We start from the raw sequence: 19480 nt of genomic DNA on the forward strand, positions 1-19480 counted from the left end.
TTCTTACATAAGCTTATATTGCCTTAGCCAGGTAATATTTACTAAGGTATTCACAAGCCTGTGTCTCTTGTTTCTTCCCATTAATGCTAAAACAGCCTCAAAACAAGGTCAGCTGCTTCTAATTCAGATTTTGTCATCCTCTCAAGTATCATCTTTAAGCTGTGTAGTTGTCTTCCTTTATAATGTTTTCAAAGCAGTGTGAAAGGCAACAAGTAGTACCAAATAGCATCACAGGCTTTAATATACAAGGTACAGAATCTCTCTCGAAGTGCTGCTATCTTTGGGAAGGGCTTTTTTTTGGGGGGGGGGGGTTAAAGACAAAAAAGGGCTTCCATCTGTGAGGATGTCTGCATGAACGACAACACAAAGCTAATGAATGCATGAAAAATGATTTTTTTTTTAGCATTGTAATAAAGAGAAAACCCACACATGCCTAACTTGAAAAGTGCCACTAAGCAGCCATTGGTGTGTTATAGCTGTTCTTGCTGCATTTATTTCTAGGCTGTTTCTCCCCTATTATTTGATCTAAACACAAAAAGGATTATCTGTTAGAAGAAACTATTTTCTGATGCTCTGGTATAGATATATATGAATTTTTAGATTTTAACATGTTTGTGAGTATTTGATCATTCCTTTCGTAGACACAGTTGATCAAGTAGCATGATGTTAGAAATCTGAACTTACTTTTAGAACCGTAATGTGAAAAAAAAAAAATAAAATAACCGTAATGTGCAGATGCTCATACAGCCAGTCCCACATGTCCAGGAACCGTCCTCTATCCGTAAGTACTAGATCCAGAAGAAAGTTCCAAAAGATATCCATGTTTCCCTTATTATAAGAGCAATGACATTTTCTAGAGAATCCTAGGACCAGGTAAGATAGAAGGACTCTAAGTCCTTAAAAATCAAACTCTAGCCTTTAGCACTGAATTTCAATATGCTGCCACACCTCGTAAAGGAAGAGGCTGTAGCTCCCTAGTAAATGTAAAACTGAACCAAATTTGTACCATTAGGAAAGAACAAAAAAATATACTTTTGTCAGTATATTAACCTTGGTCAGTAATTATGAATTCTTCTGGTAATTTTATAAACCCTCTGCTGGCCTGTGCTTAGCATGTAAAACCAAGAGTTCACTTACACGACAGTAAAGTCATAAATAGCATTTTCATAAATTTTTTTTACACTTCAGTTCCCAAAGCAATCATTAATGTCGGCAGTCCTCTTACCTGCCATTCAGCAGTGAAGTTCTATTTTTTTTTTAAGATTTTATTTATTTATTCATAGAGAGAGAGAGAGAGAGAGAGAGGCAGAGACACAGGCAGAGGGAGAAGCAGGCTCCATGCAGGGAGCCCGACATGGGACCTGATCCAGGGTCTCCAGGATCAAGCCCCGGGCTGCAGGCGGTGCTAAACCGTGACGCCACCGGGGCTGCCCATATTTTTTTTTTAAGTGAAGTTCTATTTGAGATTTCAGTCCTGACATCATTTAGACGAAGTAACAAAACTCAGGTACCATGTTCCTGATCTAAGTAAAATCTTACATATTCAACAAAAGGTCAGCTTACTAAGCTTTGGGAATAAAAGACAAGAAAAACAATTCATCCATTTTCTAAATTTTCTTCCCTAGGCCCTATCCAGAGTTCTGCTTTGAGCACGAGGAAGACGGCACTTGGGAAAGCAGAGGTGGAATGAATGAAAATGAAGTGAGGGAGCTTCTTCAGTTCTAGGGTTGCCTTTTTTTTTTTTTTTTTTTAAGATTTTATTTATTCATTCATGAGAGACACACAGAGACACAGGCAGAGGGAGAAGCAGGCTCTATGCAGGGATCCTGATGTGGGACTCAATCCCGGGGCTCCAGGATCACACCCTGGGCTGAAGGCGGCGCTAAACCTCTGAGCCACCCAGGGATCCCCCTCTAGGGTTGCTTTTAAGTCAGAACCATTTCAGAGTAAATCCATCCATCCACCCAGTCATTTATTCTTAAAATGGTTCTGTTTAGTTCAGATACAATGTAAAAGTGGTGAAAAATGTGACTTGTGCTACTGACTCTAGACACATCTGATTTCAAACCTCAACCAAGCCTACACATCAGTCCTGGTTCTTTGGTTCTGCAGGCAATATAAACAAGCCCACACTAGGGCCAGGTGTAACTCAGTTCTGCCCTTTCAGGTTTCTGACACTTTCTATTCTAGGGCTCTAGCTATTTCAGACAGGATCAGTGAGCATTTGACAGATTAATAGAGCTTATTGAGCTTACAGCGCTCCTCCGTCCCACAGAGTTGTTTTGAGCACTATGAACAAAACAGTTATAGAATTCAAAATCCAATATAAATATGCAATTGCAAACATCAATGTGGTTCTTTATTTAGATTGTTTTCAATTTAAATAGGAATTTCATAGCCCATCATCTGCCATCCTTCATTTGTTCACTCACATTCATTTAGTTCAAATACGGAGGCGAGGGTGGGGAGGAGTTGGTGGGGTGGAGGTGGAAGTAGGGAGAGGAGGAAAAGGAGGAGTGCAGCTTTAATACAGAAGAAAGTACGAGTCGTGGGACAGGGGAACCTTCCCTCCAGCCTGTAGAACGCGCCGACTGAAGGGAGGCTGGGCACAGACGCGTGTACAGACGCATGTACACCTACAGGTAGAGGGTTACATGCTCTCCTTGGTGGTTCACCAGGCGATTTATAGTCCTTTCCCATATACAGAGCATTCTAATATCCAGTATCCAATTTAATCCTCACAAGACGTATGAGTTAGTCATTTTCCCATTTTACAGATGAAAATGCTGAGGCCCGAGGGACAATGACTGGCCCAGTATCACATAACCAGTAAGAAGGCAACAGAGAGAAGACTCCAACCCACACCGTCCTCTCAATCAGGAGCTCTGTGCACAATCCTACCGCAGGATGCTTAGCTCACTCAAATGAGACACGTCACAGAATGTGAGGACTTGAACGCAATTTCAAGATCAAGTCTAGTCCTTTGACTTTAAATGTGCTGGAGGTCGGTCCTGATTTGCCCCAGTTAGTACGTATCAGAAATGGGGTCGTTAACTCCAGTTTCCAGACAGCTCCCAACCTTTTCCACTCTACCACCGTGCCTCAAAAATGAAAAGAAATACAGTGTTCTACATAAAAACCAGAGCGTGCCAGAAGCCACTGGAAATCAAGAAGCAAACACCTATTCCCTTCATAACTCATCAGGAAAGGTGGTGGCAGCAAGCCCTTTATTCCCAGGAACCCTAAGGTTTTGGAGAAATGAACATAAGCACCTCCACAAAAACAGAACTGCTAAGTAATCCATTAGTCGTCAGCCTGTACGTGCACAGTATACACCTGCAGTGTCAGGCTTCTTAATAACTTCAAGAAAAAAAGCTCTTATGTACCTGCCTACTGCACTCAATTAGCAAGACATCCTTACCGGAAGTGTATTTACAGTCGGGTTATACGGTCACATAAACAGTCCCACTGTGCAGCTTGCTTTAAATGTAATGAGACTCTGAAAAAAACATCTATGCTGAAAATCCATCCATCCATCCCCCCACCAGGAGCTGACAAAGTAGCAGTTCCTGCCTAGACATTCATCCATGAGACCATCAGATAAACAAACTAGCTACGATGGACCGAGCTCAAGGTGTTCAGTTCTATTCACAGTAAAGTACTACCGCTAAATAAACCTCGCACTTTCCTAAAAGATGCTTGTTTCCACAAACCTGTTAGGAAATCCTGTCGAATCCAATCAGAATGCATGACACAGAACCAGTTCAATTCTGAAGGATCGTTGATACGTATCTTGGAGGGAGCACTGTATCGGGGGCGAGGGGAGATGTTCAACAAACATTTCCTGAGTGGCTAAATGAACTAAATGAATTTTCCTGGCCCTTAGTGATAATCCTATGAGATTCCAGGAAGAAAGTAGCTCACCTACTCCAGAGAACAACAACACAATTCAATATGAATATTGTGATTCTGAACTTTGCCTCCTTCATTCTTGGCTTTGCCACTTGGAGAACTCCACCAGTGGACACTGAGGTAGTGGGGGGCATGAGGGTCTGTGCAGGTCCGTTGTAATATATACATCAAGATTTCCAATGGTCCAAACTTAATGTTGTCGATTTAGGAATTCATGAGGGAGAAAAAAAAAACACACCTTGTAAAAAGTCAATCCTTATAAAAGAAGGCAAAAAGAAGGCTTTTTAAGATTTAGTAAGAATGACTACAGAAGCCCTAACTCCCCCGTCCCCCGACCCTGCTACATACTTGGAGGTAAAGCTCCTCTCCTTCATCCTTGGCGGAGGAAGGCCAAAACCACAAACACCGAGGTGGAGGCGGGCAAGTGTGCAGGATGGGGGGTGGCGGGGAGGCCCTGGCGGTTCAGTCGGCAGAGCATGCGACTTGTATATGTGCTGCCGAAGCGAGCACTGGAGCATGCGACTTGTGACCTCAGGGTCATGAGTTCAAGCTCCACAGAGGGCACAGAGCCTCTCTGCCTGGGAGGACACCGTATGACCAACAAGCACAGCTGCCACAGAGCAATGAACTCCGGAAACACTTCCAAAAGCGACCTCATTTGAAGACGCTATTAAAGATGTGATTTTGTTCTTTAAAAGCTCTACTTACTGAACTTTTATTCCCTTCCAATGAAACCAGGGAAGATTTGTCCTTGAGTAAAAACTTTAACAATAGGATTTCTGACCACATAACACAGCATGTATTTCTGACTGCAAGTAAAAAACACCATTAGAACACAGTTTGTAGCACGTATTTGGAACAATCACATCCCCCCGCCATAACCGTTCCTGCTCCTGAAGCTTGGTACCCCTCACGGTGAGTCTACACAGTGAACGTTCCTCTCGCGGAGGCTGCCAAGCCGACCTGCCCCTCCGCAACCCCTCACCAGCTTTAAGGGATTCCTTGCATTATCTTGCCTTTTGCTGTTCCAGCACTTGGAGTTCACGCTCGACTTCATGGCTCTGCTTCTAATATAATGTCCCTGTCTAAAACACACACCACCCACGCACACATACACCCACCCATGCACACACACACACCTTTTACTTATTTTTTTACCATAGCGGGTCATCCATCTGACCTCGACTACCCTTTCAGTCACAGGATATGTCAGGAATTCCAATCACTGAAGTTTCTCAAAAAATAGTGCTTCACAACCGGGGATTTTCTATGACTTCCTTATCCAAGTGAGCTTACACTCTTACTGTTATATCTGAAAACACTGAAATCTATTTCTCAAATTCAAATCCAATCAATACATCTGTGTATTGTATCAGAGTGAATTTCTCAGTAAAAACTTCAGACATCTGTCTTTTAAATTACACCAACATATATATAGTTTAAAAAAATATTTCCTCCTTAACTTTCAAAGCTTAAAAGTCAAAGAATCTCCTTTCTTCTAGATCCCAGAAGTCATAACTGCTGTCATCCAGGCTCAGGAATAATTCTGTATAAAAGAATAAGCTTTTTAAAATCAATTAAATCTCCTCTAGAGCAAAAGGGCTCCGGAGCTCTGGCTAGGCCAGGCAGGGGGAGAAAGCCCTATATGGGGGCCGCCTGGGGGGGCGGGGGACAGTAAGACTATGCATAGCCCTTCTAACACAAAATAGCTGGAGGGGACAGTGGGGGGTGTGCCAGAGAGGGGCAAGAGTCTCAACACTGTCATGGCTCGGTCTCTCATTCTCGGGTGTCCTAAAGAGAAAGGACCCAGGGGGCAGGAGAGAGGCCCCAGCCCCCTGGGAAAGACAAGGCAGCTAGAATCAGGACAGCGTCAGGCGCAGACCACGGCGGTAGCAGAGCTACCTCAAACTCAGGATAACAGGAAGCTTCTTGATTTGTAAACTTGCACTCATCAATACAAACCTTCAAAACAGAATTCAGTGCGCTTTTCAACAACTCTTTTCAACAGTGATACACGATAATCCTCCTTTTGGAATCAGGGCTGTTACACAGAGATGTACTAAATAGCCATTTTCCAAAGCAACATTATGGTGGAGAACAGGTACTGGACCAGGAGGCTAGTACTGCGGCAGCGGCTACGGAGCGCGGATGCGCTAGGGCGGGACGAGGACCTTACTGAGGATGACATCGTAGTAGGGACTGAAGACCAGCTTGTTGTAGTTGACCAGGCGCACAAATTTAATAGCAACTTCCTCCAGCTCTCTCTGAACCGGGCCCAATCCCCCGGGTACCGTGGGCACTGGCTTCTGATGACCTGTGGCAAGGTAGCTCTCTAAGAAGATCAGGATTCGGGAATCTGTGATCCAAAAGAAAGCAGTCAGTTGTTACTTGTTCGGGATGACTCTGCAAACCTCTGATGCTGCTTGGTTTTTAGCTTCAACATCCCCTTTCCATCGCCCTTCCGGGAGAGTTCTTCCCAGCCCACCCCCTAGCCCGTGGACCCACAGCACTGAGTGCTTCTGAGCATTCACCCCGTTTATGACGTTTCCTCTCGCACTCACGAGGCCTGGCCCCAGTAAGAGCTCAGAATACATTTGCGAAGGAAGGACAAATGCATGAATCAATAAAAGGAGACTAGAGGGGCGCCTGGGTGGTGCAGTTGGTTAAGCCCTCAGCTCAGATCACCATCTCTGGGTCCTGGGATGGAGCCCCACGTTGGACTCCCTGCTTCCTCTCCCTCTGCCCCTACCCCCTGCTTGTGCTTGGTCTCTCTCTCAAATAAATTAAATCTTTAAAAAAATTATTTTAAAAAAAGGAGACTGCAGTTTCAGTAGATTCTGCTGAGGAGAAAGACATACGGAGACCACCATGAGCCACTGCCGAAGAGCACATAAAAAATGGGGGGGTGGGGGGTGGGGAGGTGGTAGTAAAGCAGGAATTATAAATTCAAAAATGAGAAGAGATAAAAGAAGATTCCAGCATTGTCGGTTTGTGAGCCTTTCCTACCAAACCCACATGTAAGAAGCATGAACTTCCTTCTTTCATGCCCACAGCAGGAGGCCATGGAGCTTTGGCCATTTGCAGCTTCTACTTCTTGGGAATAACTTCAGTTGGTGCTTTTTAAGTCATTGCTCTCTCTGATGCTTTTGCACTGTCCTCGTCAACCAAAAAGAGTATGCAAGCCACGCTTCTCACAAATTTTATTAGAAAAGCAATAGGGGCATTTATATAATCGGGTTCTTTCAAACTGCACCTGCCCTGTGGGACCCTCTCAGGTACAAATGACCTACGCCCTTCGGATCCCAAGATATACTGACAGAGCAACTGCTGACCCAATGGGTCCATCACCCGTTTCAAAGTTACTTTGATTTTCTGAGGTTCTCAGAGCTGGAAGCCTCACCTAGAACTAGAGATCCTCCTATCATTCCTACCCCAGGGCTGGTTTTTATCCCCAGGGCAGTAACCAGTGGTCACTAAGCACCCAACATGGTGGGACACGGAGCAGCTTTTAGCCATCCGTCTCTTTACCGCATTTTTCTGCATCTCTACCAAGGTCAGTCATGTTAATTTTGATGATCCTTATGTCAGCAACAGGCTCCCCCTGAATGACCCACAGATGACACTGTGACCAAGCCAGGGATGGGATGAAGTAATTTAATTTTTAAAAAGTCTTCGATCCCAGGATCCCTGGATGGCGCAGTGGTTTAGCGCCTGCCTTTGGCCCAGGGCACGATCCTGGAGACCCGGGATCGAGTCCCACGTCGGGCTCCCGGTGCATGGAGCCTGCTTCTCCCTCTGCCTATGTCTCTGCCTCTCTCTCTCTCTCTGTGTGACTATCATAAATAAAAAAAAAAAAAAAAAAAAAAAAAAAGTCTTTGATCCCTATAACTTTTTCCATAAAATGTTACTTAAAAAGGATAAAAAAGGAAGTCATAGTATTAGAAGCAGGCTCACGTTACTGGTTCAGCCTCTACTCCAACCTGAAATCTGATAACCATGGATCATTCAGCTTTTCCCTGAAGCCTGCTAACTATTCATTATTTACATGTTGAACACCTACCTGGTTTCATAAAGAAGCTAAAGAATGACCTCAGAATTAATTACACTAAAGAGAAATATGAATTTTTTAAAAAATTAGATGAAAAACAATTTTTAATATTTTTTTTTTTGAGAGAGAAAGCACACTCACTTTGTGAGTGGGGAGAGAGGAGACACAGAATCTCAGGGAGACTCCCTGTTGAGATCAGAGCCTGATTCAGGGCTCGATCCCATGGCCCTGAGATCATGACCTGAGCAGAAACCAAAAGTCAGACGCTTAGCCAATTGAGCCATCCAGGTACCCCTAGATGAAAACATTTTTAAAAAGTTTAAGTAATCTCTATACCCAACGTGGGGCTCAAACTCACAACCGAGATCAAGAGTCACATGCTCTACCGACTGAGCCAGCCAGACACCACAAAATTAGATGATCACTGTATTCTCAATCAACCAATGAACAGAATTTTCCATAGTGCTACAGCTGTGACGATGAAGAGTAACAGCCAACACAGTAATCTTTTTAAGAACGGCTCCTCTCCAGTGAGTACCTGCGATGCGCTGCGGGCACTCTGATAAGCACTCTATAGATCTCCCGCCCTGTGGTCCTCCAGCAACCGTGCAGGGTTGTCCCTATTATTCCCCGTAGAGATGAGGAACCTCAAGCATCTGGTCACCTGCTCAAGCCATGCAGCAGGTGCTTGTGGAGAAAACCCCTGCTCCTCCTTCACTCTCACCCCACATCCCAAACACTCCAGCCCCAGATGTGGGGGAGGGCAGGGGCTCCCCACACCCAGTGATTCTCTGCTACACCGGTGGGGTGTCCTACAATTGTACCCCATTCTGTCACTGCCTGGAGGCAGTGTCACATCCCACACATCGGGCTCAGTCCCGCGAGGCTGACCCCCCGCAACCTTCAGATGCCAACTGCGAGTAGCAGGTCCCCAGGACACACACAGCTCCTGCTGATTTGGCTACAAAGTGGAGGTTCCCATGATCCTCTCCCTTGGATTTTGATTATTGGCTAGAACAGCTCACAGAACTCAGGGAAACACGTATGTTTACTAGCTTATTAGATAATAAAGAATTTGGATACAAATGAAAACCAGAACAAGATAGGGTGAGGTCTGGGAGAGTCGAGGGCAGGAGCTTTTGTGCAGTTGGGTACATCACCCTCCCATTACATGGATATGTTCCCCAAACCCTGTACTCCTGGGTTATTTATAGAGGCTTCATCATAGGCATTTCCAGCCCCTATCCCCTCTCTTGGAGCATAGAGGGCGTGCGACTGAAAACGCCGAGCTTCTAATCATGGCTTGGTCCTTCAGAGCCCACCCAGAGTCCTCTCATTAAAACAAAAGGCACTCCTATCACCCAGGAAATTCCAAAGGATCCTCTGTGTCAGGATCCAGGTCAAAGACCAATCTTAGAACAAAAGATACTTCTAGTGCTCTTATCACTTAGGAAATTACAAGAATTTTAGGAGCTCTGTGCTAGGAATGGGGGCGGGGGGGGGGGGGGGGGAGTGACCACTACATATATTTTCTATTACGTCACAGTGCTGAAGCAGGGTTGTGAACAAAGCCTGTGATTCCTAAGTCAAAGCTCCCAGAACAATGACAGCTTCCTGGTCACTTGTCCAAACCTCTGGGTTGCTCTCATTGCTGGGAATTATTACTCACTCTCCTCACTCATCAGCACTCACAACCTATCAAAATCTTCCAAATTTCTTCAGAGGGGCCAGTCTGCCAGCCCCTCCAAGGGCACATCCCTGCCGCCCATCTTCCCCCCCCAGTCATACCCATGATCCTGCGGATGGGGTCGTCGGGATTGGCCACAGCCTGGATCTGGCCCTTGAGCACGGCCTCCTTTTCCGCGGTGAAGGGAGTGAGCCCACACAGGGCAAGGCAGCTGCTCACCTCCAGGCAGACCTTCTCCCCGATGGTAGTCAGGGCATCCTTCAGATGGAAGGAGCTTGAGAAAGGAGAGGAGAAGGCAGGGAAGAAAGAGCCCATAAACAAAGTGCACGTCTCCCCCCACTCAAGCCAAATAAGAGACCAAGCCCTGAGAAGAGTCACCATCACCCATTCACAGACTGACATGTTCAAAGAGAAAATCTGGGGCTCTCTTCTCTGCCCCCGCCCTTTCAGGCTGTGCACACTGGACTCAGGGGACTCCTGTGCTCTCTGCTGGAAAGGACACCGGGAAGGGGAGGGCTCAGGCTCTCCCAGCACTAACAACCCCAAACCCAACCTCTGGCTAGCTCTGTGTGCTGCAAGAAGCCTGAACCCAAAATTTGGGAGCTGTGGGACAGGAGCGGGAGAGGAAGTTTTCATTGGAAACCCTTCTGTCCCTTTTTGATTTTTGAAACATGGGAATGTATGAACTAGTTTAAAAGAATAAATAAAATTGAAATCCCAAAGTTAAGAAAATTAGCATCTTGATTTCCCGGAGTCCTAGGGCTCTCCTAGGGTATCTATGGGGAGCCCTCCTGCTGGTGGGTTTTCTCTAAGGCCTTTGTCCTGGACCTGGACCCTTTGTATAGTAGAAGCAGTGAGAGCAAATGTCAGAGCCTTGAGACTCACTGCTGGTACCAACTCTGCCGACCCGAGTGCCAGCGTGGACCCAACAGTGCAGGCCTGGACTCGTAAGGAAGCGCCAGACAGGCCCCCTTATCAGTAGCTTTAGGCAGTGGACAACCAGGTCTGCTGGGGGTGGGGGGACCTTGGTGACAGCCCAGGGATGCCCCGTGCAAGGGCCTCAGATCAGCAGCCCCCTCCTGGCCTAACACCACATGTGCACACACCCCTCATCACACTGGACATGTGCATGTCTTGTGCGAACTTGGCAAGAAAATTCCTGTTTGGGGGACGCCTGGGTGGCTCAGTGGTTGAGCATCTGCTTTGGCTCAGGGCATGATCCTGAGGTCCTGGGATCGAGCCCTGCATCAGGCTCCCTGCAGGGACCCTGCTTCTCCCTCTGCCTGTGTCTCTGCCTCTCTGTGTCTCTCATGAATAAATAAATAAAATCTTAAAAAAAAAAAAAAAAAAAAAAGAAAGAAAGAAAAGAATTGCCGTTTGGTGAGGATGAATGTGTCTGGGGACATTCTCGAGGAATCTTCTGATCCGGACCTTGTCAGATATGGTGTTTACTTGTAACCATTAAGAAAACATTCTACATGCTGTGAACCCATGAACCACCTGACCAGATGTCTCTGCAAGAGCAGACCAGCAAGCTGCCCCCGCACAGGTGTAGGTCCATGCTGCTGGATCAATCTGATCCACTTCTACACAACACAGAATGGTCACAAGGAATGTGCAGAGGGCAGGAAACTGTCCACAGCCCAGGGACTCAGGGGGGAAGGCCACCTGCTTCTTATAGGACCTTTCCCTAGGGCTGTGTGGCCCAACCTGTTAGCAGGTTGTGAGAACAATTCAGTGAGTAGCAACTGATATTTTTTTTTTTTTTAAGTTCTAAGAATTTGTACTAAGCATAGAGTAAGTTTCACTTTGTGAAGTTTCTATTTCAGGCATGTGTGTCTTTGAAGTGTGTAGCAGGTCACAACGGAAAAGGAATTTCCTCCTGTGGGTCCTGGTCCTAAACATGTGAAAGCTACTCTCCTAGAGCCTTGCCAATCCTAGCATCGACTGTAACGCCATTCGTATGAACCTGAATAAATTCTGCTGGGACGAGAAAACCAGGGAGCAAGGGCATCTCTCAGTTCCTGGAGAGCAGCCCCGGGATCTCCCCACATCGGGAGACCTCATCCTAGTCTGTGTTCTGCTACTGCTGCCTCCCACCTCCCCCCATCCCTCCCAGCCCCATCCCCACTCTAACCCCCCCCCCCCAGCTTGCGGCCACTTACGGCAGATGCATATCTGTTAGCAGAATCTTCACGATCATCTTGAGTTTCTCAGCAAAGTCAGCCTGGCTGGAAATTCCTGGGGCTGCCATGCTGAAAGAGACCAGCAACACGGCCCCCAGGATGGTCAGCTGCTCCAGTTGGAGCTGGAGTTCTTGGAAGCGAACCTGGTCCATCAACACGGTCTGTAATGGATACACAGAAATGGTCCTTGAGCTGGAGACACAGGCTGGCCAGCAGAGGGCAGTGAGGCCACAGCTCCCACACATGCCTCCACAGGTTCCCTCAGCATTTTCTAGTCATTTCAGAGCTTAAGGGAGTCTGCGTGAACCACCCTTCCACCTCAGAGCCCCTTTCTCCTTCCGACTTCCATAGAGCACAGTAAGGACAGGAGGCCCACCCTCACTGAAATCTCTGCTCATGCAAATTTCTTCAACCCTCTGAGCCCTCTATGAAGTGAGGACTCCTGCTTCACAGGGCTGTCTTTGGGATGGAAGACCAGGGATAGAAAGTGGGCTAGCAGAGCCAATACTCGATAACTAGGAGTTGTATCATTAGACAGGAAAGAGTAATGAGGTAGGAAGGGAGCCGAGAGACCAACTCATCCCAGTTGGTCCAGGGCTGTGCTGGCTTTAAAACTGGAACTCCCGAGTCCTGCGAACACTTCCCCCACCAAGGCCTGGGCAAAGCAGCCAGCCAGTCACCCCAGCCAGAGCACCTGGAGGGAAGGAGGGGAGAAGCTGCTTGAAGGGAGAGCCTAAGTTATTCACCTTGGTGTCCCCCTCAGTATCTAGCACAAAGGAGGCCCTAAGAAGTGGTAAGTGAATAAAGAACATGAAAAAGAAATGGTAAGTAGGAAAAGGAGGAATGACAAATAACAAGCCAAAGCCTCCCGAAAGCAGGGAGTGAACTTCCACCACTGCATCCCCGGTGCTAGACACCTGTGGGTCCCACCAGGCCAAAGCACCCCCATGGGCGGCCGTTGGAGGGGTGGTGGGTGGGGTTAGGGAAAGAGCACTAGAAAAGCTGAGGAGTTATGCCTTCTGATCAGAGTTTTTACAGGTGAACCAAATAAATGTTAAGGACCAGTCTTGCTATAAGAAACTGACACACCAAAGCAAGACATTAACAATTCAGGGTCTTAGCCCGGAATTCTTCTCCAGGAATAAAAACTACCTTTGAAGATTCAGGATCCTCTATTGTTCAACAGAGATGCTGTGGCAGACTGAGCCTCTCCCTTGACTCCGCTCTGTTACCCAGCAGCATCCCAGCTTTGCTCAAGACTGGAGTTTAGGATACACAAGATTTCCAACGATCAATCCTGAGGGTAGATATCCATGTCCAAGGAAAACACCATCTCCCCCACAGCTGTATTTTAAGATACGTCAGTCTGCAAACTGCCCTCCAGGAGAGAACATGCCACTCTTCAGAAAGGAATCCTCCCTCCCCCACCAACCCTCAACACAACACCCTCTTTAAAGCTTCCTTTGGCACAAAACAGGGAATTCAGGGGCAAGAGGAAAGCCTTAGGCTTATAGTGTCTTGAAAGGAAAAATCAGGAACTTAGATGAGAAAGATTCAGAGAAGTAGCAGGTTCTGAGGCTAGAGATAAAAAGCCTGAGTGCCCTCAAAACTGAGGTGATGGTTTACACACCAAGCCAGCACGCTGCAGACAAGATGACCGCAATCCCTTGTTAGTCATCTTCTTAACGGGCCACTGAGTCAGAGGTACTTATTGTGAAGAAGTTTTACTTTTTTTTTTTAATGCTCTATGCGGAATGGGAAACTATTATTTAGATAAAACTGAAAAGCAACATCACTGTCATGGTTTTAATCGAGTTGTGTAAAACAGTCCAGCAGCTCAGCAGCACAAACCGGAAGCCCCACACGCTGCTGGGGGATGGGAATGGGATGGGGCCACTGGGGGAGACTGCCTGGCAGCCCTTCCAGGTGTTACACTTAGAGCCACCACGTGACCCCGTAATTCTCATCCTTGGTATTTACCCAGGAGAACTGAAGACATGTGCCCCCACAAACACCTGCACACATATGCTCAGAGCAGCACAATTCACAACAGCCACAACGTGGAAACAACCAAAATGTCCATCAACTGAAGAATGAATCAACAAGATGTGGTACAGCCATACTCTGGAATATTGGTCAGCCTTAAAAAGAAAACGCTGACACACAACATGGATGAGCCTTGAAGACAATCTGCTGAGTGATGTAACCCAGACACAAAAGGACAAATGCTGTAGGATTCCAGCCTCTGAGGCACCCAGAGCAGTCAGATCCAGAGACACAAAGTAGAATGCTGGTTGCCAGGGGCTGTAGGGAAGGAGGAATGAGGTGTGTTTAAAGGCATTAAGTATTTAAAGATTTTGAATTTGTGAAGATGGAAAAGTTCTGGAGAAGGATAGTGGTGATGGTGGCACAATCATGAGAACATCCTTAATGCCACTGAACTGTACATTTAAAGATGGTAAATTTGGGGGTACCCGGCTGGCTCAGCTGGTGCAACATGTGACTCTTGATCTCGGGGTTGTGAGTATGAGCCCCTGGCTGGGTGTAGAGCCTACTTTTAAAAAATTAAAAAAAAGAAAAAAGGATGGTAAATTTTGTATTATGTTTTTCTTTTCTTTTTCTTTTTTTAAGATTTTATTTATTTATGATAGTCACACAGAGAGAGAGAGAGAGAGAGAGGCAGAGACATAGGCAGAGGGAGAAGCAGGCTCCATGCACCGGGAGCCTGACGTGGGATTCGATCCCAGGTCTCCAGGATCGCGCCCTGGGCCAAAGGCAGGCGCTAAACCGCTGCGTCACCCAGGGATCCCCATATTATGTTTTTCACAGTAAAAAAGACTCTGCCTGTGTCTCTGCCTCCCTCTCTCTCTCTGTGTCTCTCATGAATAAATAAAATCTTTTAATAAAAAAATAAAAATGAAAATAAATGAAGTATTGATACATGCTACAATATGGATGAACATGATGCTTAGTCAAAGAAGCCAGACACAAAAGGTCAATATGGTAGGCTCCCATTTATAGGAAACGTCCAGAGTAGGCAAATCCACGGAGACAGGAAGCAGATTAGTGGTTGCCAAGGGGGAAGAGAGGGAGGAAAGGGTAGTGACTGCTAATGGGCACAGGGTTTCTTTTTGGTGTGATGAAAATGTTTTGAAATTAAATTGTGGTAATGGCTCTGTAACTGTAAATAGACTAAAAACCCACTGAATTGTTCAATTTAAAAGGGGAGATTTTCTGGTAAGAGAGCTGTATAGTAACAAAAGTATTATTATTTTTTTAAAGTTCTGCAGCACAAAAAGAAATGAGTGGTTAGACTGCTCTGGAGCACCTACTTCGGGGAAAGGTTTCTGCAGGTGGTCCCATTTCAGAAGCTTCAGGTAGGCATAATTCTGGACAGCCACAGGATTTGGCATGGGACTATCCTCAGAGCCAGTGGCCCCTCCCCCAGCTGGCAGAGCATTTTTATACTTCTGATTCATAAGGTCATCTGCGGCTTCTTCCAGCCATTGGGTGACAAAGTCCAGGGAATCTGTGAAAAACAAGGCTGTGAACATTACTATGACACTCAGGAGGGAGGCTTCTCGGAATGACTTTAAGGAAGATCATCCTGAAGGTGTGCTATATATAAATATATATATAGCATATGGACTTTGGAATCAAATAAAACTCAGTTTAAATCACAGTATTGCCAATTACTAGCTAAGGATTATCAGATTCCTAACAAAGAGATGTACAATACCACCTCATTGGCAGTTCTGGGGATTAAACAAGATAGTGAATACAAAGCACGTAGCCAGGCCTTGCTCCCTCCTGATGGTTCAACAGACCACCCTCTTCACTCCCACCCGGACCACCGCAGGAGACCAGGCTGGGAGCTCTGAGGACTCTAGCTCAGTGAGATGCAGAAATTCTTGCCCAGAGACAGATGGGATGAGACACTGGTGACAGTTTCCCAGTGTAAAATATCCTCCACACTGAAAAGGAGGCCCTTCCCTTGTCTGGATCTTAGCCTCCCAGCAAGCCGGTTTGCTTTCAGCCTCATAGGGGGTGAGCTCTGGCACCCATACGACGTGTCTTCGGAGGCATCTGGAGCACTGTCAACAGGAGCTCAAGTGTCTTTCATCTGCCCTCATGCGCTCCCTCCTTTTCTAAGCTGAGAAACACACCATGGATTCTGAGGAGCATAAGAGAAAGATGAGGTTTTTTAATCCACATTATGGGAGCAGGTCTCAGAACTGGTCCCTCTGACAGGTCCCAGAACGTGCTGCAGCTCTGCTGGCGAAGGCCACCTTCCAACCAAGTGGGCGGCCAATGGCATGGTAGGTGTCCACTTTTCACCGCTGCAGGACGCACCTCCGCCAGCACACTGGTGGCACGGACGTCCTGCTGGGCAGCCATACCGGCCCTTTAGCCTTCTGTAGGCAGCACACTCCATAGTCCACCTGCTTTTACATATGAGGAGGAAGTCTGAGAGCAACTGGCTTGGGGAGTGCAGCAGTGGCTCCTCTGCTGCACCCGGGCTGTTGGCACTTGACTCTCCCATTGAGGCTCTTCCGTCGCAAGCCTGAAGGCCTCCTCAAAGGCAGGACAACACCAGTTGAGAAAGTGAACGCAGTGGTCAATCAGTTCTGGTCAAAAATTTCTCAAGATCAATTTCCACATCTGTAAAATGGGGTTAAAATGATAGGGTCTCCCTCGTAGGCTTCTGGTGTGAGGTTACAAATGATAATGCACATGCAGCCCTGGCACATGCCTCGTGTGCAGCATCAGCCCATCTTCTCCTGGTACTGTTTCTTCTACTCCGCTCTTTCCTGACCCCTCCTGGACCACCTTGGCTTTCTCTGTCTGCGGCTGCATGAACACCTGCTCTGGGTGCAGCATTAATAGCTATTCTGGTCAGGCAACAGGATCTAAAAAGAGATTGCCATTTTCATTTTGGAGTTGCCAAAGTTAGAGTCTAAGTGGAACTCGTAATAAATTGGATCCAGAGACTCTAATTTACCCAGAACATCAACTGTCAATGCAGAACCCCCCTAAAAACACCCTAGAAATGCAACCCAGATTTGGATTCTATGATCCTGTTTTCCTGAAGCTGTCTGAGAGGCTTACGAAAATGAGACTTCTGGGTATAAAACCACAAGGATTTTCTGCAATATAAAATGGAGGCAAAGTAAAATTCCTCATTTACCTCAGAGAGAGGGGCAAGTGAATTAAACAGTCACAAGAAGTTTGTCATGTTTTAAAAAATCAAGGCCAAGCATACGATTTACCCCAAACTGGGGTTTTCATCAAAAACCCATTTAATTTAAGACCTCTTTGTTCTTTTAAATTTCTATTCTTATATTCTACTTGTTTCTCTTGCTTGTCCATTGTCAAGTCCAAAGTCTTGTGCTTTTTGGTCTTGAAATTAGAACGCTCTCAAACAGAATTTTAGCTTTGTTTTGAAAACGGTATAGTTGTGCAACAAACTACAGCCCTGAAATGGAAAAACAGAGTGCAGGACACCATAAAGCATTAGACGTACTTGGCTGCTTCTCCAAAAGCTGCTGAAACTTCTTCCTTTCATATTCAACTGATTGCTGCATGAGATGCGGCCTAATGCTAGTGACAGCAAAGTTCGCCATGTCCACTTTCATTAGGTCCAACACAGAAAAAATTGCCCTGCGAGAAAGGGGAGAAAAGCATTTAGAACTGGGCACTTGTAAAGGAAGTGCTGTTTTGAGGAATGAGGGGAACAGATTTAGAAAGGCTTTCCATCTCAGAGAGGGCAGCAAATTGGAAAATTCTAAGAGTGTAGATTAAGAAAAACAAATTTAGAGGGGGTACCTGGCTGGATCAGCATGCAACTCTTGACCCCGGGGTCATTGATTATGAGCCCCACACTGGGCATAAAGATTACCTAACAAAAAATAAATACCAAATAACTTTTTTTTAAAAAAAGAAAAATTTAGAAAACACAAAAATTTAAATAATGGATTAAAAAGACTGCAAATTTTTAAGCTGCCTTCTGTCCCCACTCCTCCACACCATACCTCCAAGAAAACACAGCTCCCTCACTGCCTGTCTAGGCTAGAACTCATTCCTCGGCACTGGGTCAGCGCTCCTGGAAGCCACAAAAGAAGGACAACCAGGACCCCGGGTCAAGGACAGAGAGCTGGCCACCCAGTCTCTACTCTCATACAGGTTAATTCACTCTCCTAGGAAAGAAAGAATATGAACTCTCTTTTCTCATCTCCTCCTCTCCCAGGCTCTGTTTCAGGGCATGTTTTCTGTTCTAGTTTTGTGGCAGTTAACTACAAGTCCACACTCTGAATGTACCCAATGGGCAGACCTGACTCGATACTAAGGATCCCTTCAGTCCTGCCCATCATGTACCATAACCACTCTCTCCAGGGGCTGGGAGCTGCTAAGTGACCTACTTGCAGGAGGTGATTGAGAACCCAAGGTACAGGCTTGGGTGTGGCCCCACATGGAAGGAAGAACAGGGTCAAATGTCCTCTGAGTCTCCTGACACCCTCTGGGACTGACCAAACACCGTATGATGCAATGACCATACGTGTGAGTGAGTTTATTACGGAAAAGATACACAGTCTGAGGAACAATTCATGGCCTCTCCCCTGCCATCCTGTCCATGTCCCCAATACATGGGACAGCCCACTTCTCCAGGGGACATTCTGCGTCTTCTCTCTGAACGTTCCTTAGCAGTTCCCCAAATCCACCTACTGCAGACCAGAGACTGTTGGACACTGCCAACTGGCAGCCGCGGACTGGAGTAGCCCACAAACACATTTGTGCTCACAAAGTGTTTTTAAAAACCTCCATTTTCAGCTTTTCCTGAAAAATCAAAAGATCTGACAACAGGGGCCCACATTCCATCATGGCCACAATCAGCTGCCTCCCTTTCAACAGTGGGTGGACTCCCACTTTGCCAGGCTCCCAATCCTTTCTCTTCCTAGTAGGAATTTGATTTAGGTTGAGTTTGTGGCAAGCTATCTCCCTAGGGGACTCACTTCCTAGGAACTCCTCACGTGTCCTTATTAGAAGCTCTTACTATTTCTCACATCCAGCACCATGCCTAGCACATAACAGATGCTCGATAAGAGTCTGTTGAATAAATAAATCAATATTTAGGAGTTGTTTGCTTTTTGTTCTTTTTTTTTTTTTTTAAGATTTTATTTTTAAGTAATCTCCATACCCAACAGGGGGCTTGAACTCATGACTCTGAGATTAAGAGTCACACACTCTATGGACTGAGCCAGCCAGGTGCCCCTTTTTGGGAGATCTTTTCAAAGCTTTCTAAACCCTGAGGTAACTTCACAATGCAGAGTATTTTTGATGTACCAAATCCTTATATAATATCAAGAAAGCTGAACCTGAAAGGAACTTTTGGGAAAGCAATTTGGCAACATGCAATGAGAGTCTTAAAACTGTTCCTATCCTCTGACACAGTAATACTATTTAAGAACTTATAGTTAGGAAACAACCTAAAATATAGAAAAAAGTTGGGGATCCCTGGGTGGCTCAGCGCTTTTGCGCCTGCCTTTGGCCCAGGGCGTGATCCTGGAGTCCCGGGATCGAGTCCCACGTCAGGCTCCCAGCATGGAGCCTGTTTCTGCCTTTCTCTCTATCATAAATAAATAAAAATAA

The 19480-nt window shown here is 46.1% G+C and overlaps 1 protein-coding gene across 3 annotated transcripts in view; it reads right to left on the reverse strand.

The window, feature by feature from the left end:
• Positions 1-4688: 4688 nt before the first annotated feature.
• The window catches only part of TCP11L1 (t-complex 11 like 1), a 36586-nt gene continuing 21794 nt past the window's right edge, over positions 4689-19480 (reverse strand). For all 3 annotated transcript variants that reach the window (XM_038563077.1, XM_038563078.1, XM_038563076.1), the window contains exons 6-10: positions 17358-17494; positions 15166-15362; positions 11813-11994; positions 9749-9921; positions 4689-6268 (exon numbers count right to left, since the gene is read on the reverse strand). In XM_038563077.1, the coding sequence (XP_038419005.1) occupies positions 6066-6268; positions 9749-9921; positions 11813-11994; positions 15166-15362; positions 17358-17494 (892 nt within the window). In that variant the 3' untranslated portion in view covers positions 4689-6065. The remainder of the gene's footprint in view (positions 6269-9748; positions 9922-11812; positions 11995-15165; positions 15363-17357; positions 17495-19480) is intronic.

This window comes from Canis lupus, chromosome 18 (assembly GCF_011100685.1).
Source record: "Canis lupus familiaris isolate Mischka breed German Shepherd chromosome 18, alternate assembly UU_Cfam_GSD_1.0, whole genome shotgun sequence".
Classification (NCBI taxonomy): Eukaryota; Metazoa; Chordata; class Mammalia; order Carnivora; family Canidae; genus Canis; species Canis lupus.